This window comes from Centroberyx affinis, unplaced genomic scaffold, assembly GCF_046629955.1.
Source record: "Centroberyx affinis isolate AG114_WGS23_722 - 3 ecotype Tasmania unplaced genomic scaffold, CSIRO-AGI_Caff_v1 ptg000657l_1, whole genome shotgun sequence".
Classification (NCBI taxonomy): Eukaryota; Metazoa; Chordata; class Actinopteri; order Beryciformes; family Berycidae; genus Centroberyx; species Centroberyx affinis.
In genome coordinates this window covers 288,946-305,845 of record NW_027279283.1, presented here as the reverse complement: position 1 = coordinate 305,845, position 16,900 = coordinate 288,946, and the positions used below count along the sequence as shown (strand labels likewise).

Genomic DNA, 16,900 nt, shown 5'->3' with positions numbered 1-16,900 from the left:
CATTATCCTCCACCTACAATTATCTTATGAACCCATTTTTATACTTAAGTTAACCTTGCTGTAGGAGTGGGATATATATTTTTACATCTTTTATTTTTCAGGGCAAATTTAATTAGGGCAGGAATCCTAGAAACCTGCCATCATATGTATGCATATACAGTAAGTAATTGGCTGATGTGTATACAAACATCCCTTTAAATGACTAGACATTACATTTCTGCTGCAAATGAAAGCTGCAGAAACCGAAAAGGACTTCTCAGTGAAGCCGCAGGTTTGTTTACTCTCTGGTGTTACATCTAAGAGGATCTTTCAGAACTAATTGGCATCATTATTTCATGTGGGATGCAATCATACAGAGTATCAATAATCACAGATTAAAGCCTTAATAACGGGGTGGAGCAGTGTGGCTGGATTTCTGTGACATGATCTACATTTCCACCCCTGCGTCACTTATTCAGCAATTGCCCTTCCACTAAGACATCAGATCTCTAACATAGGGTGGGCTCACCAAATTGCAGAACATTTGCACATCCATATTTGATAATGAGTAAATGGCTATGCAGGAGATCATTATACAGCTAGAAAAATGAAGAATGAGAATGATTGGTTTCCCAGAAAAAGAGGCTGGAAAACCACCTCAGGCCCGGCACTCATGGCCAGCTAACGCCTTTAACATTGCTGTAATCTTTCAAAAAGAAACGGTGAGGCTCCAACCTGAAGGTTGCCCTTTATGCTGTCCAGCTCCTTTGATGTCTTGGAGAGTTGGTGCAGGATGCCACTTCTTTCACTGAAGACTTCCTTTAGCTTCTTTTCCAGCCCCTCATAGCTTTGTCTATTGAGAGAGAGAGAGAGAGAGGGAGATTTCACTATTAAATGTCTGCCACTGGCTGAGAGAAATCACTCTTTATTGGTACCCTTGGGTAAAAGAAGTGTTTTAAACTGGATTAAAAGCATCGTCGTTAGAGCTAAAGGGGACAGCAATAGGGGAGAAAACTAATATCTATTCAGCACAGTCCTTTGGATGAAAGATAAAAAAAACCTCTATTCCTTTCAATCAACCAATTTAGAGAAACCTCGTTTTACAACAATCGGTCTTTTGACCATAGGAATGCCCCTGTATTTCCATTTAAATATGCATACAGTCCATCCAATTATTAGGGTTAAAAAAGAAAAACACACTACAGGGCACATTTGTCAAATCCTGTTTCTCTCTTTATAAATCTGAACTTGTATTGAAATGTCAATGCAGAAGTATTTTTGTCATTTATTATCGGCCTTGCCAAGAGGCAAACATTACTTTGCAGGACATTTGCATTGAAATACGGACATTATGAAGATTTTCTTTATCCCCACTGAGTGATGTACGGTGGAATATCTGTATAGGATTTATACAAACATACAATACTGTGCTTGACTGAAGCACTGCTAGAAGCAATGGTACAAGAGCTGGGCACAGAAGGGAAAGTTAGGGGACCAAGTGGTTTATATAGGCGAACAGACATTGAGAGAGTGAAAGTGCAGGATTGGGAAATTGAGAGCTAACGGATGAACTGACAGCTTTGGCCTTTTGGGGCTCCATAGCCACCTAACCATGTGAACTCTTTTTCACTCCTTTCCTTCCTATGATCAGAAATACAGATAAGGGAGCTGGACTACATGTTCCATTTCACTGCCCAACACCAATCTAAAAATTGAAAAATCTATTTTTCCATTGAATACAACGTCCTTGTTTACTAATTCAAGCAGAGGGATAAACCTTTTGGGAGGTCTTTAAAATCATTATCTGCCTATGGTTTCCCTGCTAACTAAACAATCAATATCCCCTTTACCATGCCACCATGTATGGATTCAACCTCCAACAGTTCATTTAAATTCAAATTGTGATAGATGAGCAAAAAACCCCCAAAAAAACGAAGAACTTAACTTTTCACTCCGACAAATTCCCTAGTTTTGACAGTGTAGCACTGAATAAACAAGTCGCTAGATGATCAAGAGACATACCCAGTCAAAATCAGAAACCAGGAACTATGGATGAAGAAATAACAACAGCCCCAGCACACAGCAAGAGAGCTTGTTAAAATGAGAATTTACTTTGTTTCCCACAGAAAAAAAAAATGTTTTATTGATCAAAAGAATTCAAATGCACATTCTCTCAGCTCAATGCTATATCTAATCAGAAACTCCAATTGACAGGAAGGTTTCCAAAAGCCCCAAGGAAAGTACAGACAAACTGATAAAGTAAGTTTAATAATTCTCTAACAGGTTGCTGCTCCTCACCAAATCTCTCGCTAAACTTCTTGTTTTTACATACATCACCTCTAAGAGAAGATTCTGGTATAAGACTGGCTAAGTCTGGAAAAAACAACAACAACAACAACAAAAAAGAAAAAAACCCCGAAATGCTCACGGATGGAACATAGTGCTGCCACATTATCCTGAATCCGTGGCTCCGTTTCAACCTGGGCCCTCCTCCAAAAACGCTGCACATCCCATGTCATAGATCCCAGCAGCAGATCATGCACAATAACACATAAATCAGTAATAGAAAAGCAACACCTGGGAAATAAATAAATAACACAGCATATTGAATCCCGCACATGACTTGCCACCATATGGCATCAGTGGGAAATTTATTGCAGGATCACGCAACGGGGGAAGAGAGGGTGAGAGAATCCTCCCGGTCTGCCATCTTATTCATTACCCAATGGAGTAGGCCCTTCGATATCTGTGAAATGAATAAGACTTATAATTTGAGGCCTACTGACACAGAAATAAGCTATATCACGAGACTCAGAGATAACAGCGAAAAGTGTAGATTTTATTTCTAGCAGATCTACTATAAATTGGTCATTAGTGCCAAAAATGGCACCAGCTGCATAATTACACCATGACCTCCTAAGAGTCCAGTGTTCTGGCACCCTCCTCCCCAACAAAGATCCCCTTTTTGGAGGGCAGAGAAGTGTGCTAATGAGGACCTGAATGTCTGACAAACAGGCTTATGATCAGAAATGGCACCAGGCGCATGTCCATAAAGCACTAGTGATGAGATAATGAAATCTTTCATCTCAGACCTCTTCTGTTTTTTAAATCAACCCCTGACTGGCTTCATGAAACTCATCAAACTCCCGAGAGTGAGGGGGAGGCATCATTTATTGGATCCGATTATTGAGGACAAACATTTCTTTAGCCTTGGAGTCACAGCAGGTTTCTGAGTTATATGAGGCTGACCCTGCAGTGTGAAATAGAACTGCTGAGGCTAAAGGAAAAACCACTGAAGACTACAGTCAATGGCCAGGCGATGGCTCAATAAAGGAAGCCAAGGCTGTGGCATTCTGCCTCACAGAGAGAGAGCTGCAGGAGCCTCTGTTGACAGGCTGGTGGTGTAAACACTGATACAGTATACATACAGTAAGACATAGCTACAGCCATTCCGCACAGCCTGCAGACACTTTCCGTAACCACTTCCATGTTCTCACAGCCTTTCTACTGCACCTTTTTCCTGCCACGTTACTCCCATACGCGGAGACCCTTTTCAACCCCAAATACGCGTCAAATAGCTTCAGTTTAAGTGCAGAGACGCCGTTTTCATTAAAGTATAAAATGCGCTTTAGTGGCACTTTGGGCACGCAAGTCTGTATTCAGCTCCACCACTCACAAGTAATGCATGAACACAGGAATCAACCCCAGTTCAGCAGGTTCAGTCTAAGATGACATTACACCAGCAAAAACTAGTAAATCATGCCCTGCTAATTAAACTGTTAGATTATTGGGAATATTACTCAAATGTAAATCCCCAAATAGATTCATTGCATTATAGCCAGATTTAGAAAACTACAACCAAAGGGATTAGCTCACTGATGCATGCTTTTTACCAACATTAGATCTGCACCAGTGTGAATTGGTTCTGGCCATTAGTGCAACATTCCCCGCTCCGCTGAGAGTTGGTTTCAAAGACATGCCCCCATGCTTCCCTCCTGCCTGTATATGCTTGATCAAAACGCACAGTTAACAGGTACTGACCCCTCCCCCCTCCCCACTCACCCTCGCATTTCAATAATGGCTAATGGGCTATGAGATCCATCCATATCTGCACCATGCAACGGCAGATATGACATTTTGTAGGGAAGGGTGTGACAGGCGGAAGAGAGTTTTGAATAGGCTAAATACTATGTGAATCCATGTAATGCATATGTGCAAGCAAATGTGGTAACACTTTATATTTATTCCAGTTTATAACACATTCATAACAACTTGACAGGAGCTTCATAATAGCTGCAGTACATGCCACATTCATGAATGAACAAATAGGTGTTCATGCAATATGAATGCAATCTAAGCAGTAGAACAGCCAGCTATGAAAATGTGTTAGGAAGCTCTTTCTCAGACATTGTATCTAGATATATGTGGCATCTCTTTATGTAACCCACTTTGAGAATTACCTCTAATAGTGCACAGTCAGCAGAAATACTTACTAAAATGAGTAAGTTTAAAGCAGTTGTTAGGACTGTATTAGATAAATGTAGCAAATTGTAATGCAAAATGTTGTTACTTTGATTGTGTGATAGATACAGGACTGCACAATTGTTCTATTACTGTCTTGTTCCTCAGTCTGTTGCTTTCTCTTTGTGTCTCCTTATTGTCTCCCTCTCACTTTTTCTGGCATTATCTACTACTTGTTATGAAATATTTTTCAGTGTTTTTCTGTCTGTAACCAAATGTCCTGCTGCTGTCTTTGCCAGGTCTCCCTTGTAAAAGACATTCTTGATATTGCCAAGTCGAAGCTGGATACATAGATCATCAATTCAGTTCAGTTCAGTTCAATTCAATTCAGTTCAGTTGTTCAATTCAATTCAATTCAATTCAATTCAATTCAATTCAATTCAATTCAATTCAATTCAATTCGGTCCCATAACTGTCCCTAACAATTCATCACACCACATACCATAAAACCAAAGAGCAACAATACTGCCATTGGGCAGACAAGGGAGTCAATACATTGACACAGTGTAAGCAAGCAAACAATCAATCAATCAATCAATCAATCATAGTACTATAAATAACACTAATATTATTACTACAACTATAAATACCACCAGGACCACCACCACCAACATCGATAGTTACACACTGTAACTCCAGTTCTATGATCACAGGCGGAGCCCCATTCTGTTTGTTGTTGTGTCCTTTATTCAGCTCAATGTATTTTTTCTAGCCCGTGAAAAAGAACTTATAAATGTTCATGCTCAACCAGCTCCCTCAGAGACGGATCTGTACTGCAAAATATGACGGAGGAGCAGCGGGTCGTGAGTCCAGAAACAACCTGGTAGTCCTGCCACACTGACTTTGAATGAACAAGCTCAAAAACAAGAAGGGGCAGGTTCTGTCTTTGTTTTGATTTAGATTCATCATTCATTTTTGTGCTTGCACCAATGTACTTTTAGCATAATATACCTTTTAATATAATGCTTTTTTGCATGGGCTAGCAATCCAGCGTTAGCCAAATATCTTTTCAATGACAATAGCAATTAACAGCTAACCAACCAGTAGCCATGAGCTAATGGCCCGTTCATGTCAGATTTATCGTAAATAAAAAACTGGGAAGAACCATTCATGTCAGCGAAAATTACAAGTAGGGGTCTGTGGGATTTGTTTGTAGGTTCTTATATCTCTCACTTTGCATCACAAATTGCAACACAAACCTTGGCAGTAAAAATCCAAATTATCTGTTATATTCACACAAATACAATCAGCTCTAACAAAAGCAAGCAATATCTGCTGCTGTTCATTTATGGTTGATTCTAGATTCATGAATAAAAAATATTTTGGATGTGGCCGTTCCAACAAGTTAAACACATGAGCCCTTCCAAGTAGCAGCAACGAGATGTCATCCCATTCTAATGCTTCTTCCGATATGATGTGAATGTAAGATAACAGTTAGGATGAATTTGGACTGTAAGCAAGAGTCCAGAGAGGTGGATTAGAAACACATGGATATACAGTATGTTTTAATGGCTATGCCTAAGGTGTGTTTTTCAGTTAAAAATGGCTTTTGCCAGGAGCACTTTTATTTTCAAATTTTTGGCTCACTGGAGTGACACGCAGTACCCTATTTGTCATATATGAAATACCTATTGAGTATCTGATGAAAGTGGACATAAAGACTGAATCAGTATTCCTCAATGTGCCAGCTGACAATAGCTGCTATAAAGCTTCAGTTGAGGCATTATGAATGTGTAAAACAGAGTTCATGTAAAGTGTTATCACATATCATATCTGGATCCCCAAGACAACCAGGAGTACTGCCAGGATTTCATTCACTTTAAACTCAGTACAGATGTAAGAGTAGACATGGTGAAGTAAAATAAACTAGAATAAAATACAAAATTGAATGAAACTTGCCAGTATAATTCGATGTTAGAGGCCACATGTCACAGACTTGAAAATGAAAACACATTCAAAAAGGTGAGTAAATGTGCCAGTGTTTTCTGTGCTGACACACCATGTCATGTCCCTGATTGTAGGGTGGAGCTTAACTATTGAATATTTTACAAGGCAGCAGCCACAAAAGACCAACAGCTTAAGTTATTTCTAAGAGCTGTAGTGTGACTCCACTGAGCATAAAAGGAGTTTATTTGCCGTCATGCAGATTATGGGCAGACAGCGGTTTATGTGGTACTTCCAATTTCAGGCTGGATTAATTATGCCATTAAGAGGGGGCAAATAAATAGTTTTAATAAGGGGGACTGCCCAAGGCCTGTCAGGGAATTAATATATTCCTCTAGCAGAGCATGACCACCACCCAACATCTGCAACAGAAATCAATCAGTCATGTTTACCAACTGTTGTATAAACATCGCAGACAGCAGGGAATATTAATTGCATGCATGTCAGGGGATATCTGACACTAAATCTTCTTTAATTGTTTAGTGAGGGAACATGATAAAACAATGGTTGCTGAGGAAGCCAATTTTGCTTTGTCAACAAAGGTCAAGGCAAAGCAAGAATAACCAATATCATAACATCTAAAAACAGCCTTAACACTTTGTAATACACAATGCAAGAGCCAAACTATACATATACAATCATTTTTACAAGAATGATAAGTTTAATGTAATGTTTTTATTATATATTGTCTTATATAAAACTAAGTAAATACTTGTTTCTCTGCAGCACTGATGAAGAGAAACAATTTGGATTGGACTCATACTTTTCTTTAACGGTGTATTCATTTTTTTGTAACCAATAAATGTATAGAAAGGTCTTTACAGTGGGTAATTTTATCCAAGCAATCTGATTAAATAGCCATGCTGGTTATTCCCATTGCGCATGGCTATCGGTGCTTTATTAGTTGCTACGGCAATACTTGTGGTGACCAGGGAGATAGTCAATGATCTTTTATGTTTTCCCCTGTTTTTTTATTATTATTTCTGAGGAAAACTTTCCATATAATTATGGGTACTTCTGTGCTCCCCATACGACATACGACAATTGCATTAATGTTTTACCCATAATAATGACAGCAAAGAATGCGCTCTTGGGTATTATTTGAATAGTATAACACAGTGGATTGAGTGTGGTACTATACGAAAAGGTCCTGTGAATAAAACACCCTCCACCAAATGGCATTATGAGCAAAAATAGTAGTAGTAGTATGCTCTAGTATAGTATCTCTGTCTGTATGTGTGTCCTTCGCATATCTCGAGAACCGTTCGTCCGATCTACTTCACACTTGGCGGGTGTATTGCTGGGGACCCAAGGACGTGCAGTGTCAGATTGGACACACAACACGTTCAATATTAATAAACTTATTAATAATCTTATGAATAAACAAGCCAACAGCGCTCTGTGCAGCAGCAGGGCTCAAAGCAGAGCGACTGATAGCCTACGCCTATTTTGAACGGGCACTGTACTAGTATAGGCTGATGAGGCTGAATAGCAAAGTTATAAAATGTTCTAAAATTCTCCATAAAAGTTCTTTATAAAATAGCCTGCAAAATTAAAAAGTCAAAATCTGATCACACAACTCAAAATAACGATTCGAAAGCAAGTTGTGTCCAACAATGAGAGCCTGAATACATCTATTACAAAATAATTAATCTCAGAGTAATTTGCATTAAATTTACAAAGTATTTAATCATTCAGACAGATGAAATTAAAGTAGTGTAAACCAATTTTACACATGAGCAATAAGAGCTGATATTTCATATCTCTCACTCTTTCTTTGGATCTGGGAATGAAATTGATAGAGCATTTAGAAAAGTAATGGATTGCCTGTCTTCCTCTGTGTTCACTTTGTGCGTGTGGATGGAAAGATCGTAGGGGGGAACTGGCGTGAACAAGAATGACCTCTGCTTAATCATGTAAGCCATGCAACAAATATTTATTTGTTTCAGGTTGCATCACAACAATTGATTTTACTTTACGGCAGTGGACTTCTATGAACTGACAATGAAATCCCCCCCATCCTCACATCCTTGAATAGCAAGGCCTTCTAATTTGTTCATCACTTAAATTATGTAATTTTCCACCCAGGGAGGTTTAAGGCATTGAAATAGAAATACTTAGCATATTAGATGAATAATTCAATGATTACTTGCAGGCATTTTTATGCATAAGTAGATGCCAATTGCTTTCCCTTGACATTTAACACTCTATCATTCTTCTCTTTTCTCTATGTGTACTTGGAAACAATAGTGTTTTTTCAGCACCACATAGATAGATAGATAGATAGATAGATAGATAGATAGATAGATAGATAGATAGATACTTTATTTATCCTGGAGGGAAATTAAACTGTCACAACAGAAACACACACTGTAGAAAAAAACAAAAAAAAAACAACAGAACAAAAATGCTATACTTATGCTAATAAAATTTTTTAAAAACAAAGTAATCATTATTTTTAAAAACACTATATTCCCCCTGTTAACCCATTATCATACACATACAATATAACATTAACATGATGCAAGTTCTAGAATGGAAATCTAATTAGTCTGAATGAAAAAAAATCAGTTTCTCTCTCTTTGTCTCTGCTCAGTTTTACCCTGAGCGTATATGTAACCTGAAAAGTAAATCTCGCCTGAGTGTTTTTGTATTTCTCCATTTTCTGCTTGAGTTGAGCTCATCAGACAATCCACTCTGGTCTCTCCTTTGTCATGTACATTTCCAAATCATTTTCACACCGACATGAAAACCGGCTCAATCAAACTAGGGTCATGACTGGGAAACGGACGTTTGATTTAAAAACAACCAGACGGCCGGAGCCCCCCTCACACACCCCTTCTACTTTTCAGGCTAATTTCATATCCGCGCTGTGTTTGTTTTCACTACATCCCTTTTTGCACTTTAATAAATATGGTTGGCTTCAACAGACACGATGAAACGCTCAGCTCCTAGGATGTCTTTCTTCCGCCTGATGCACACTGTTGATGTGACTCATTCTCTCATTCTCTTTTCCTGTGGCAGCATCTCTCATCTAGGGACCTATATCACACAAATTACGGCTTTAAAAACATCCCTAGAATCTCATATGGTTGCCAGCTTCAATTAAATCTGGGATTTGAGTGTATCTAATGCAATTCCGCCCATCCTTGCTTTTCAAAGATGTGTTAACGCTGTGTTCCTTGCTTGAGTAATTGTTGTGCTATAATCAAGCTGGATTGAGCTTGGATATTTTTTTTTTGTTTTACTTTGAAAGGCATACATCGCCAAGCATCAATACTTACCACTATTGCAAAAAATAAAGCAATCCCTTTTGTGTGGGAGAGCCTCACTTTTTCCCTCAAAGAGATGTTATGACAACCCCTAATTCCGCTTTGTTTGCAATGTTGTTGCAAAAAAAACCAACAAAAAAACAACCCAAAACCTTAAAATGCTACAAGAAACAACTTATTTTACACCAGAGGCAACATCCTCAACACAATAACAATACTGTATTTTTCTTTCAGTTTACCTTCAATAGTGAATGTTTCTTGCCTTAACTTCCATGGTGCGAACACTATATACTATAGGAGTAACAACTATGAAATTCAACCCGCAGCCCACAATAGTACAAGAAAACCTACTCCAAGCTTAGGTAAACTAAAACATGATATGTCTTTCAAGAGTCTAAGCCTTTCCAAAATGACACATTACATTTATTCATTCATTCATTCATTCATGAGGAGGGGTGGGGTGCAATGAGCCACGGCGTAATGTGATTTACTAAGCTGAGGTTGGGAAGAGCGCTATTATGGAGCTTCAGTATAATGCAGCGCAGTGGTAAGACAGGATAAACACGGGGATGAGAGGAGTGAAGCTCCCTTGGTCCTTCAAAAGAATTTCTCTCTGAGTAAATAAGTAGAATAATCGTCTTACGGACACATCCAAAAACAACTTCTGTATTAAAGTGAAAACGTTTATTTTATCAGATGTTAAAAAAAACAGTTTCTAACAGTTTGATTTCTGTTGCAGTAGGGAAAAAAGTCGATGCCTTTTTGCTTATCCCCTTTGACATAGCATATAAAGGTGCAAAATGATAGCTGAAAAGAGAGTGATGCTGGAGAATAGTACTTATCTACCGGGAGCTCTATGGCTCCAGGTCTGATTTTCCCCCTATCTGACCGATAGCTAAGAAGTTAGGAATTGGCAATAGGCAGGCAGATGCATCTGATTCACATCAAGGGCAATCAGCGGAGCCTCTGCCCAACTTCCAAGTGTCGCTCAGGGAAAGCACAAGAGGATAAGCTAAGCCAGGGAGAGGGGAGGAAGGAGGGGAGAGCGTGAGGTGGAGAATTTGGAATTGGATGACGGATGTGACTTGATTACTGGTTAACTACCCCTGCTGGTGCACCACTCCGATCTGGATGAGAAACCCTCTGGCGGCCGGATTATCAATTTGGAGTAGGCAAGACCCCATTTGAATCTATTGTTTCATTCCAGGCAAGCTGACAGTTACAGGGCCCTGTGCCTTGGAGCGAGCTTGGGAGTTTGTTGTCTGACTGTTATTTGCCATAGCGATTTGTCTCTTCACCAACTAACCCTAACCCTTAATAAAATCCCCAATCAAGTTTTTCATCAAATCTGCTTGTATATTGGAGCACCTGCACCAGCCACAAGGTTACAGGCCTCACACACAATCTTTGGCAACATTCAGGACTGACATGATGAAATGCAAAGAAAAGTCAAGCATGCATTGCCATGTGTCTCTTTTTCTCAAATTGCAGCTAAATTAAGGAAGGTGGTAGGCTGACAAGAATGGGATGGCTGACGAGAAGAGATTTTGGCAGGTTTGAAATTGACAAACACTTTCACTGATCGGCAACTGGGTGAAATATGAGTGTAGAGGGGTGTGGACTCCAAAGTGTCATGGTACACATTATGGACCAAGATGCACAGTTCTCAATCACCTCTATATTTGATTCCAATTGCTGCTCACCAGTGATTCAATAACAGATAAAAAAAACATGGTTTGAAAACCTGATGTAGGTCACGATCTAGCCTGAATTTAGCCTGGATCCATCCAAGATCCAGCTGGATATAGCCAAACGGGAATGATGCTATTTCCACTACAACTATATCATAAAAGCTCCTTTATTTGTTTTTTTCTCTTCTATTTCTCTTCTCTGCTCTTCTATTTGTGTACTGTGTACGATCATACAGAAAACTCGTCTTGAAAGTATATGTACCACAAAAGCAAGTCATAACCATTAATACATCATTGTTATGACAAGCAGATGAAAAACATTGATGCACTGTGTTTTGATATTCAAAGGCCAGTACTGGAGATGTTGTTACTTAGCCAAACGACCTTTAGTTGGCATTGAAGCTTTTCCTAATAGGGTGCGATAATACCATAATTTGGTTGGTGTAAGCATGGCTGTACTTTATCATAACACAACAGGCCAGATAGGGTAAGTGCCAAGCTAGATTCTAATACAAAAATGAGTCTAATAGGACCTTGTTATTTAACATTCCTACAATGATCTGGTGACAGAGTAAAATATGGTGGTGGTGGAGCTTCGGATTAGAGGCTGCAGCTCCCTGCAACCTCACAATGTTTTGTGCTGGTTTTATTATTAAAGCAACTTGATTAAGGTAATCAATTATGCTAAAACAGGACATTTTAATTTTGTGTCTTTATCAAAAGCTTACCATTTCATTACAACTGCACCACATAAAGTTGTGGATTTTTCATTACTTCGCCCCTTACAAATCTAATCATTAAATGAGCAATTTATCAGCTTAGGAAAGCACCACCATCTCTAGTGGATATTTGTTTGGGTGTGTTGACTCTGACGTTGTTGTTAGTTTCCTACAAATCATCCTCAGACTAAAGAACTAAGTTGCAGGACTGATTTGCTACAGACTTACAAGCTTCAAACGGCTTTTTTTTGCGTGACCTTGACAACAGATTTGACATTGCTGCTGCAGCAGGTAAATGACTGTTCTGTGTTTATGGGCTTTTTACAGAGGAGATTCATATATTGGTTTCTCATAATTCATCAACTTTTTGGAGATAATTCACATGAGAAAAATGAGAAGTACTAAAGAAATGCTTGAACAGGTAACACACATGATCTTACTATCAGTCTGAACTGATAATATATACGATATTGCTAATTTCAAATTGTAATAGATATTAAATTAAATGGAAAAAAGTAGTGAAAGGTTTATTACATTTCTAGAGATTTATCTTAGATTACCAATGGTATTCAAATGGTTGTCTTATAATAATATGGCCAATTCTTCAAGATAGAGTCATAGGAAACAAGTGTACAGTGAAACTGTATACTGAATACTCGAACTCAACTCGAAATGGCAGTGGTATCAAATGTTGGAGATGCTGCACATCTGTAATTACTGTCCTTCAGGTGTTTGGTGAGGCTGCTGCTGCATTTTTCATCTTGGTAGTTGGCAGCTACTTGTTTTGCCTATTGATGATGATGATGATGATGATGATACTTTATTGTCAGATCCAGTCTGAAATTTTTCTTGCATCACAGCAGCTCCATTTGCAACATCACAGAAAAGACAAAAATTAAGACAGGACACAAAGATACATACATTCAACATATCATTACAATCACAAAAGACAATATTCATGGCCCTTCAACGTACATTTGATCTGGGATTAAGCTCCATATTTTAGGATTGACTGGTGTACAAAAGAGTGCTTCAGTCTAACCCTATTAAATCGTGGAACCCTATATCTCCGATTTGATGGTAAAAATTTGTATTCACTGTTCAGGACGTGGTTGGGGTCAGAGACGATGTTGTTGGCCAGCCTTAATATGTTATTATGGTAGGCTGGTTCATAGAGTTTCTCAAGCGATTGGCCTACAATCTTTGAGCAGATTTTTATTTGGTGGAGCAGTTTTGACTTTAAAGTAGTGGACAAACACTTGTACCATGTATTATTACAATACTGGAGAACACTCATAATCACAGAAGTAAAAAACAAAAGAAGAATTTGTCTACTCGCCCCAAAAGACCTAAAGTGGCGGAGAAACCAAATTCTTTGTTTTGTCCTTTTGCAGACAGTTTCAATGTGGTCTTTCCAAGATAACAGATGGTCTATCATTACACCCAAATATTTATATGAAAATACCTGCTTGATTTTTTCATTATGGATAACAATAGCAACTTTATGGGAGTCAGATGGTGAGCCAAATACAATCTCTTCTGTTTTGTTTGTGTTAATCTCAAGAGCATTATTATCATTCCACTCGACCACTTTGTTCACGCCAAGTTGGTGCAGCCCAGGGTTGCCTGAGTTGAGTGTATTTGTACAGCAATCGTCAGTATAAAAAGTGAAAATCATGGCTGAATTCACCCAACATTGGTCGTGATGGCAGATGAAAGGGTTTTGTTCACCTTTACAACCTGTACTCTGTGAGAAAAGAGGCATACCAATGAATCAAATAGGGATTCAGTTCCCACTGGACCATTTTTGACACCAAAATGTCTGCTTGTATTGTGTTGAAAGCCAACGAAAAATCTAGAAAGAGGGCTCTTGCATAGGTGTTGGGTTTGTCTAAATGTTTAGAAATGATATGAACCAAAGTGGCAACAGCGTCTTCTGTACCACAACCCTGCTTATAAGCAAATTGATATGGATCAAGTTTGTCTTTTGTTGTACTGACAAGATATTGGAGCAGAATTCTTTCTAGAGATTTCATAATCACTGAGGTAAAGGGCTATTGGTCTAAAGTCCTGATGTTCTTTTGGACATGGAATTTTGGGTATTGGTTTTATATGCAAAGTTTTCCATGACAGAGGGACAGTGTGTGTGTCCACGGAAACCTGAAAGATTGGTTGCCACACTGGAGCCAGCTCAGTTGCAAAGTTCTTCAAAATAACTCGTCTAACTTTTAATTTGTCTCAAGCCATATTGCACTGTAACGACCCACCTGCTTTGCTCTCCTTAACTGTCATTAGCTTTGTTGCAGAGGGCTGGCAGGGAGTGATAGGAGGAGCCATCAGCGCTCATGGAGTACACCTGTGCAGGTCTCAGCTCTAGGGTATAAAGCTGGCTGTCACTAACACTGTTTCTCTCCCTCTCAACAGGTATCCACTTTGGTTGGCATATGGTTTTGGTTCTTTTGTTTTACACCAAACACCCCTACACCATACTTTTCACTCAGCTATGCACCACTGATTATACTGGCAAACACATCACATTTCCTCATTTGATATAATTTATTATCCTTAGTTACACATTAAATAATCCTTTTGGCATTTAAAGTTCTGCGTGGTCTCCCATCTTTTGTCACACACATGAGCTGGTCTGTGACAGCATGTTAATAAAAAAGACCATATACTGGAATTGTAAAGTTGTAAAGGTTGTTTCATCACACAGCTTAAATCTTTCAGCTTGGTGTTCTGTTGTTTTAGGCTAGAACTTAGTCACTAAAGAAAGTTGTGTTTTTGTACTTTGCATTTTGCGCTGTATAATCGTGACATCGCTTGTTTTGCCTGCCACCTGAAGTTTTCCTGTGGTTTTATCTGTGGAAAGTTTTCCTGGAAAGTAAAACCACACAATACAATCTGATTGAGTTGATGACCAGCAGCGGGTCCTGTCTGATGAGGGAGATGACAGACGATAGCATTCTAATAGAGGCCTTCAGGTCAAAAGGATAACCTTGATTTAACCATGTAAACAGCAGCCACAGATCACCTAGAGCAGGGGAATTCAACCATGTGGAGGGCCGAGTGTAAAGGTTTTCATTCCAGACTAGACTACAGCAGCTGATTTCACTGATTAGTTCCTCTGGTTGAAGGTGTGCTAATCAGTGAATCACCGTCTGTAGTCTTTGGTTGGAGTTTGAATGGATAGAACGGTCTTTCCCATTCAAATCAACGCTCCTGGATGATCGGAGCGGTGGCCATTTTTATGTGAACCATTCAATAATATAAAACCCTCCTTGGTACCGTTGGGCTAGCTTCCATATAAACTGACTTACGGCAGAGAGAGGTTTTGCAGTAAGGACCAAGCAGTGGAAAACTGGCTATATTACTGTTGGTAAGTCGTCACATTTTATTCATTTAACGATAGTCTTGTAACATTACAAAGCTAACCCATTCACACTGTGTGGCAGCCAGTGTGGCACACTTTACGGCCAAACTTCCATTGTCACCATAGCAACTAACCATAGATGCCATTTTTTAGTGTACTAGTCAAAATACCATAGAAAATTCAAATTCTGTGCTGCATAAACTTGGCCTCCATGGCACACAGTTGAACCCCCCTAACCTACAGGCTCTCTACCTCCACTTAAAGCAATTGTTGGAGGACCAGATCCACAGGTTAATGCAATGTTAACTTGTGCAAATTTGACCAAATCTGCCTTTTAATGATAATCATGTTCAGTTTAATTCCATCAGAGGGGAAAAGGGTATTGTGGGGCACATTACATGAGCTGATTCACTGTGTAGAAGAGGGGGAGATTCTCCACATAGTCTGCACTCATGGATTTCATATCAAATTTGTTATTACATTTATTAACATCTTTTAGTATTAAATTAAACTCTTGCCTGCAAGGCTCTCGCGTTGCTTTTCATGAACTGTGCCGCGCTGCTTTATGCTGCACTGTAAAACAAATGATGTATCACAGCCACAAATATTGCCATTCTCACAATGACTGAAATGAGGAAAGTTTAATAGAAGTCTCCGCCTTAAATTGAGAAGAACTACTGTATGTGGAAATCTGCAGCCTCGCTCAAGCGCAAGACAGGAAAGCACATGAATAGATAGGGGTTTTATTCTTAGTATGGCAAGCCTTATTTAAATAATTATCCATTTACCTTATTCGATACAGTTCCTTCATAAGACAGTAGCATTATTGCCTTGTCTAATAGCTAACAGCACTGAGAGCTGGATGCTATTTGCTGAATACTGGATGAGAGCTATTTACAGTAACATGAGTATAGATGAAAATTAGGCTGATCTAAGTCGGTTTATTTTATGAGCGTACACAGCAGGCATCAGAAGAACAGATTGTCAATTGGCTGATCAGTCTCTAACAGTCCAGTTAAGACAAGCTTGCAATTCACACAGCATATCACAGAGCAATACTTAATATTATTTTTATATGACATCAAGAAAAATAGAATCAAGGGAATTAAATGGACAACCCGTTCTCATTCCCAACTCGTCCTAGGTTGACTCTTTGTCCTTGGCGTTGCTATAACGACGCTAAAGGTACCCTTCTGCATCTGTATAGGACGCTCCGAGTGTTCCATAGACTCCATGGTAAAGCCTCTCGCAGTTTTGGGACGCCTGCAACTTTCTCTCCTGGACCACGGAACACACAGTCTGGCTACATTTTCTGCCCAAATAAGGCATTCCACTTTGATGCATTTCTTTGCTCGAGCTCTTTGGTGCTAATATTAATTTAAAAAAAAAGGTTAGTATGGT

At 39.0% G+C, this 16,900-nt stretch overlaps 1 protein-coding gene across 1 annotated transcript in view; it reads right to left on the bottom strand.

Moving 5' to 3' along the window:
- luzp2 (leucine zipper protein 2) overlaps positions 1–16,900 on the bottom strand; it is a 143,650-nt gene that overhangs the window by 69,056 nt on the left and 57,694 nt on the right. Inside the window, exon 2 of the mRNA XM_071519104.1 lies at positions 715–832. Within this exon, the coding sequence (XP_071375205.1) occupies positions 715–832 (118 nt within the window). The remainder of the gene's footprint in view (positions 1–714; positions 833–16,900) is intronic.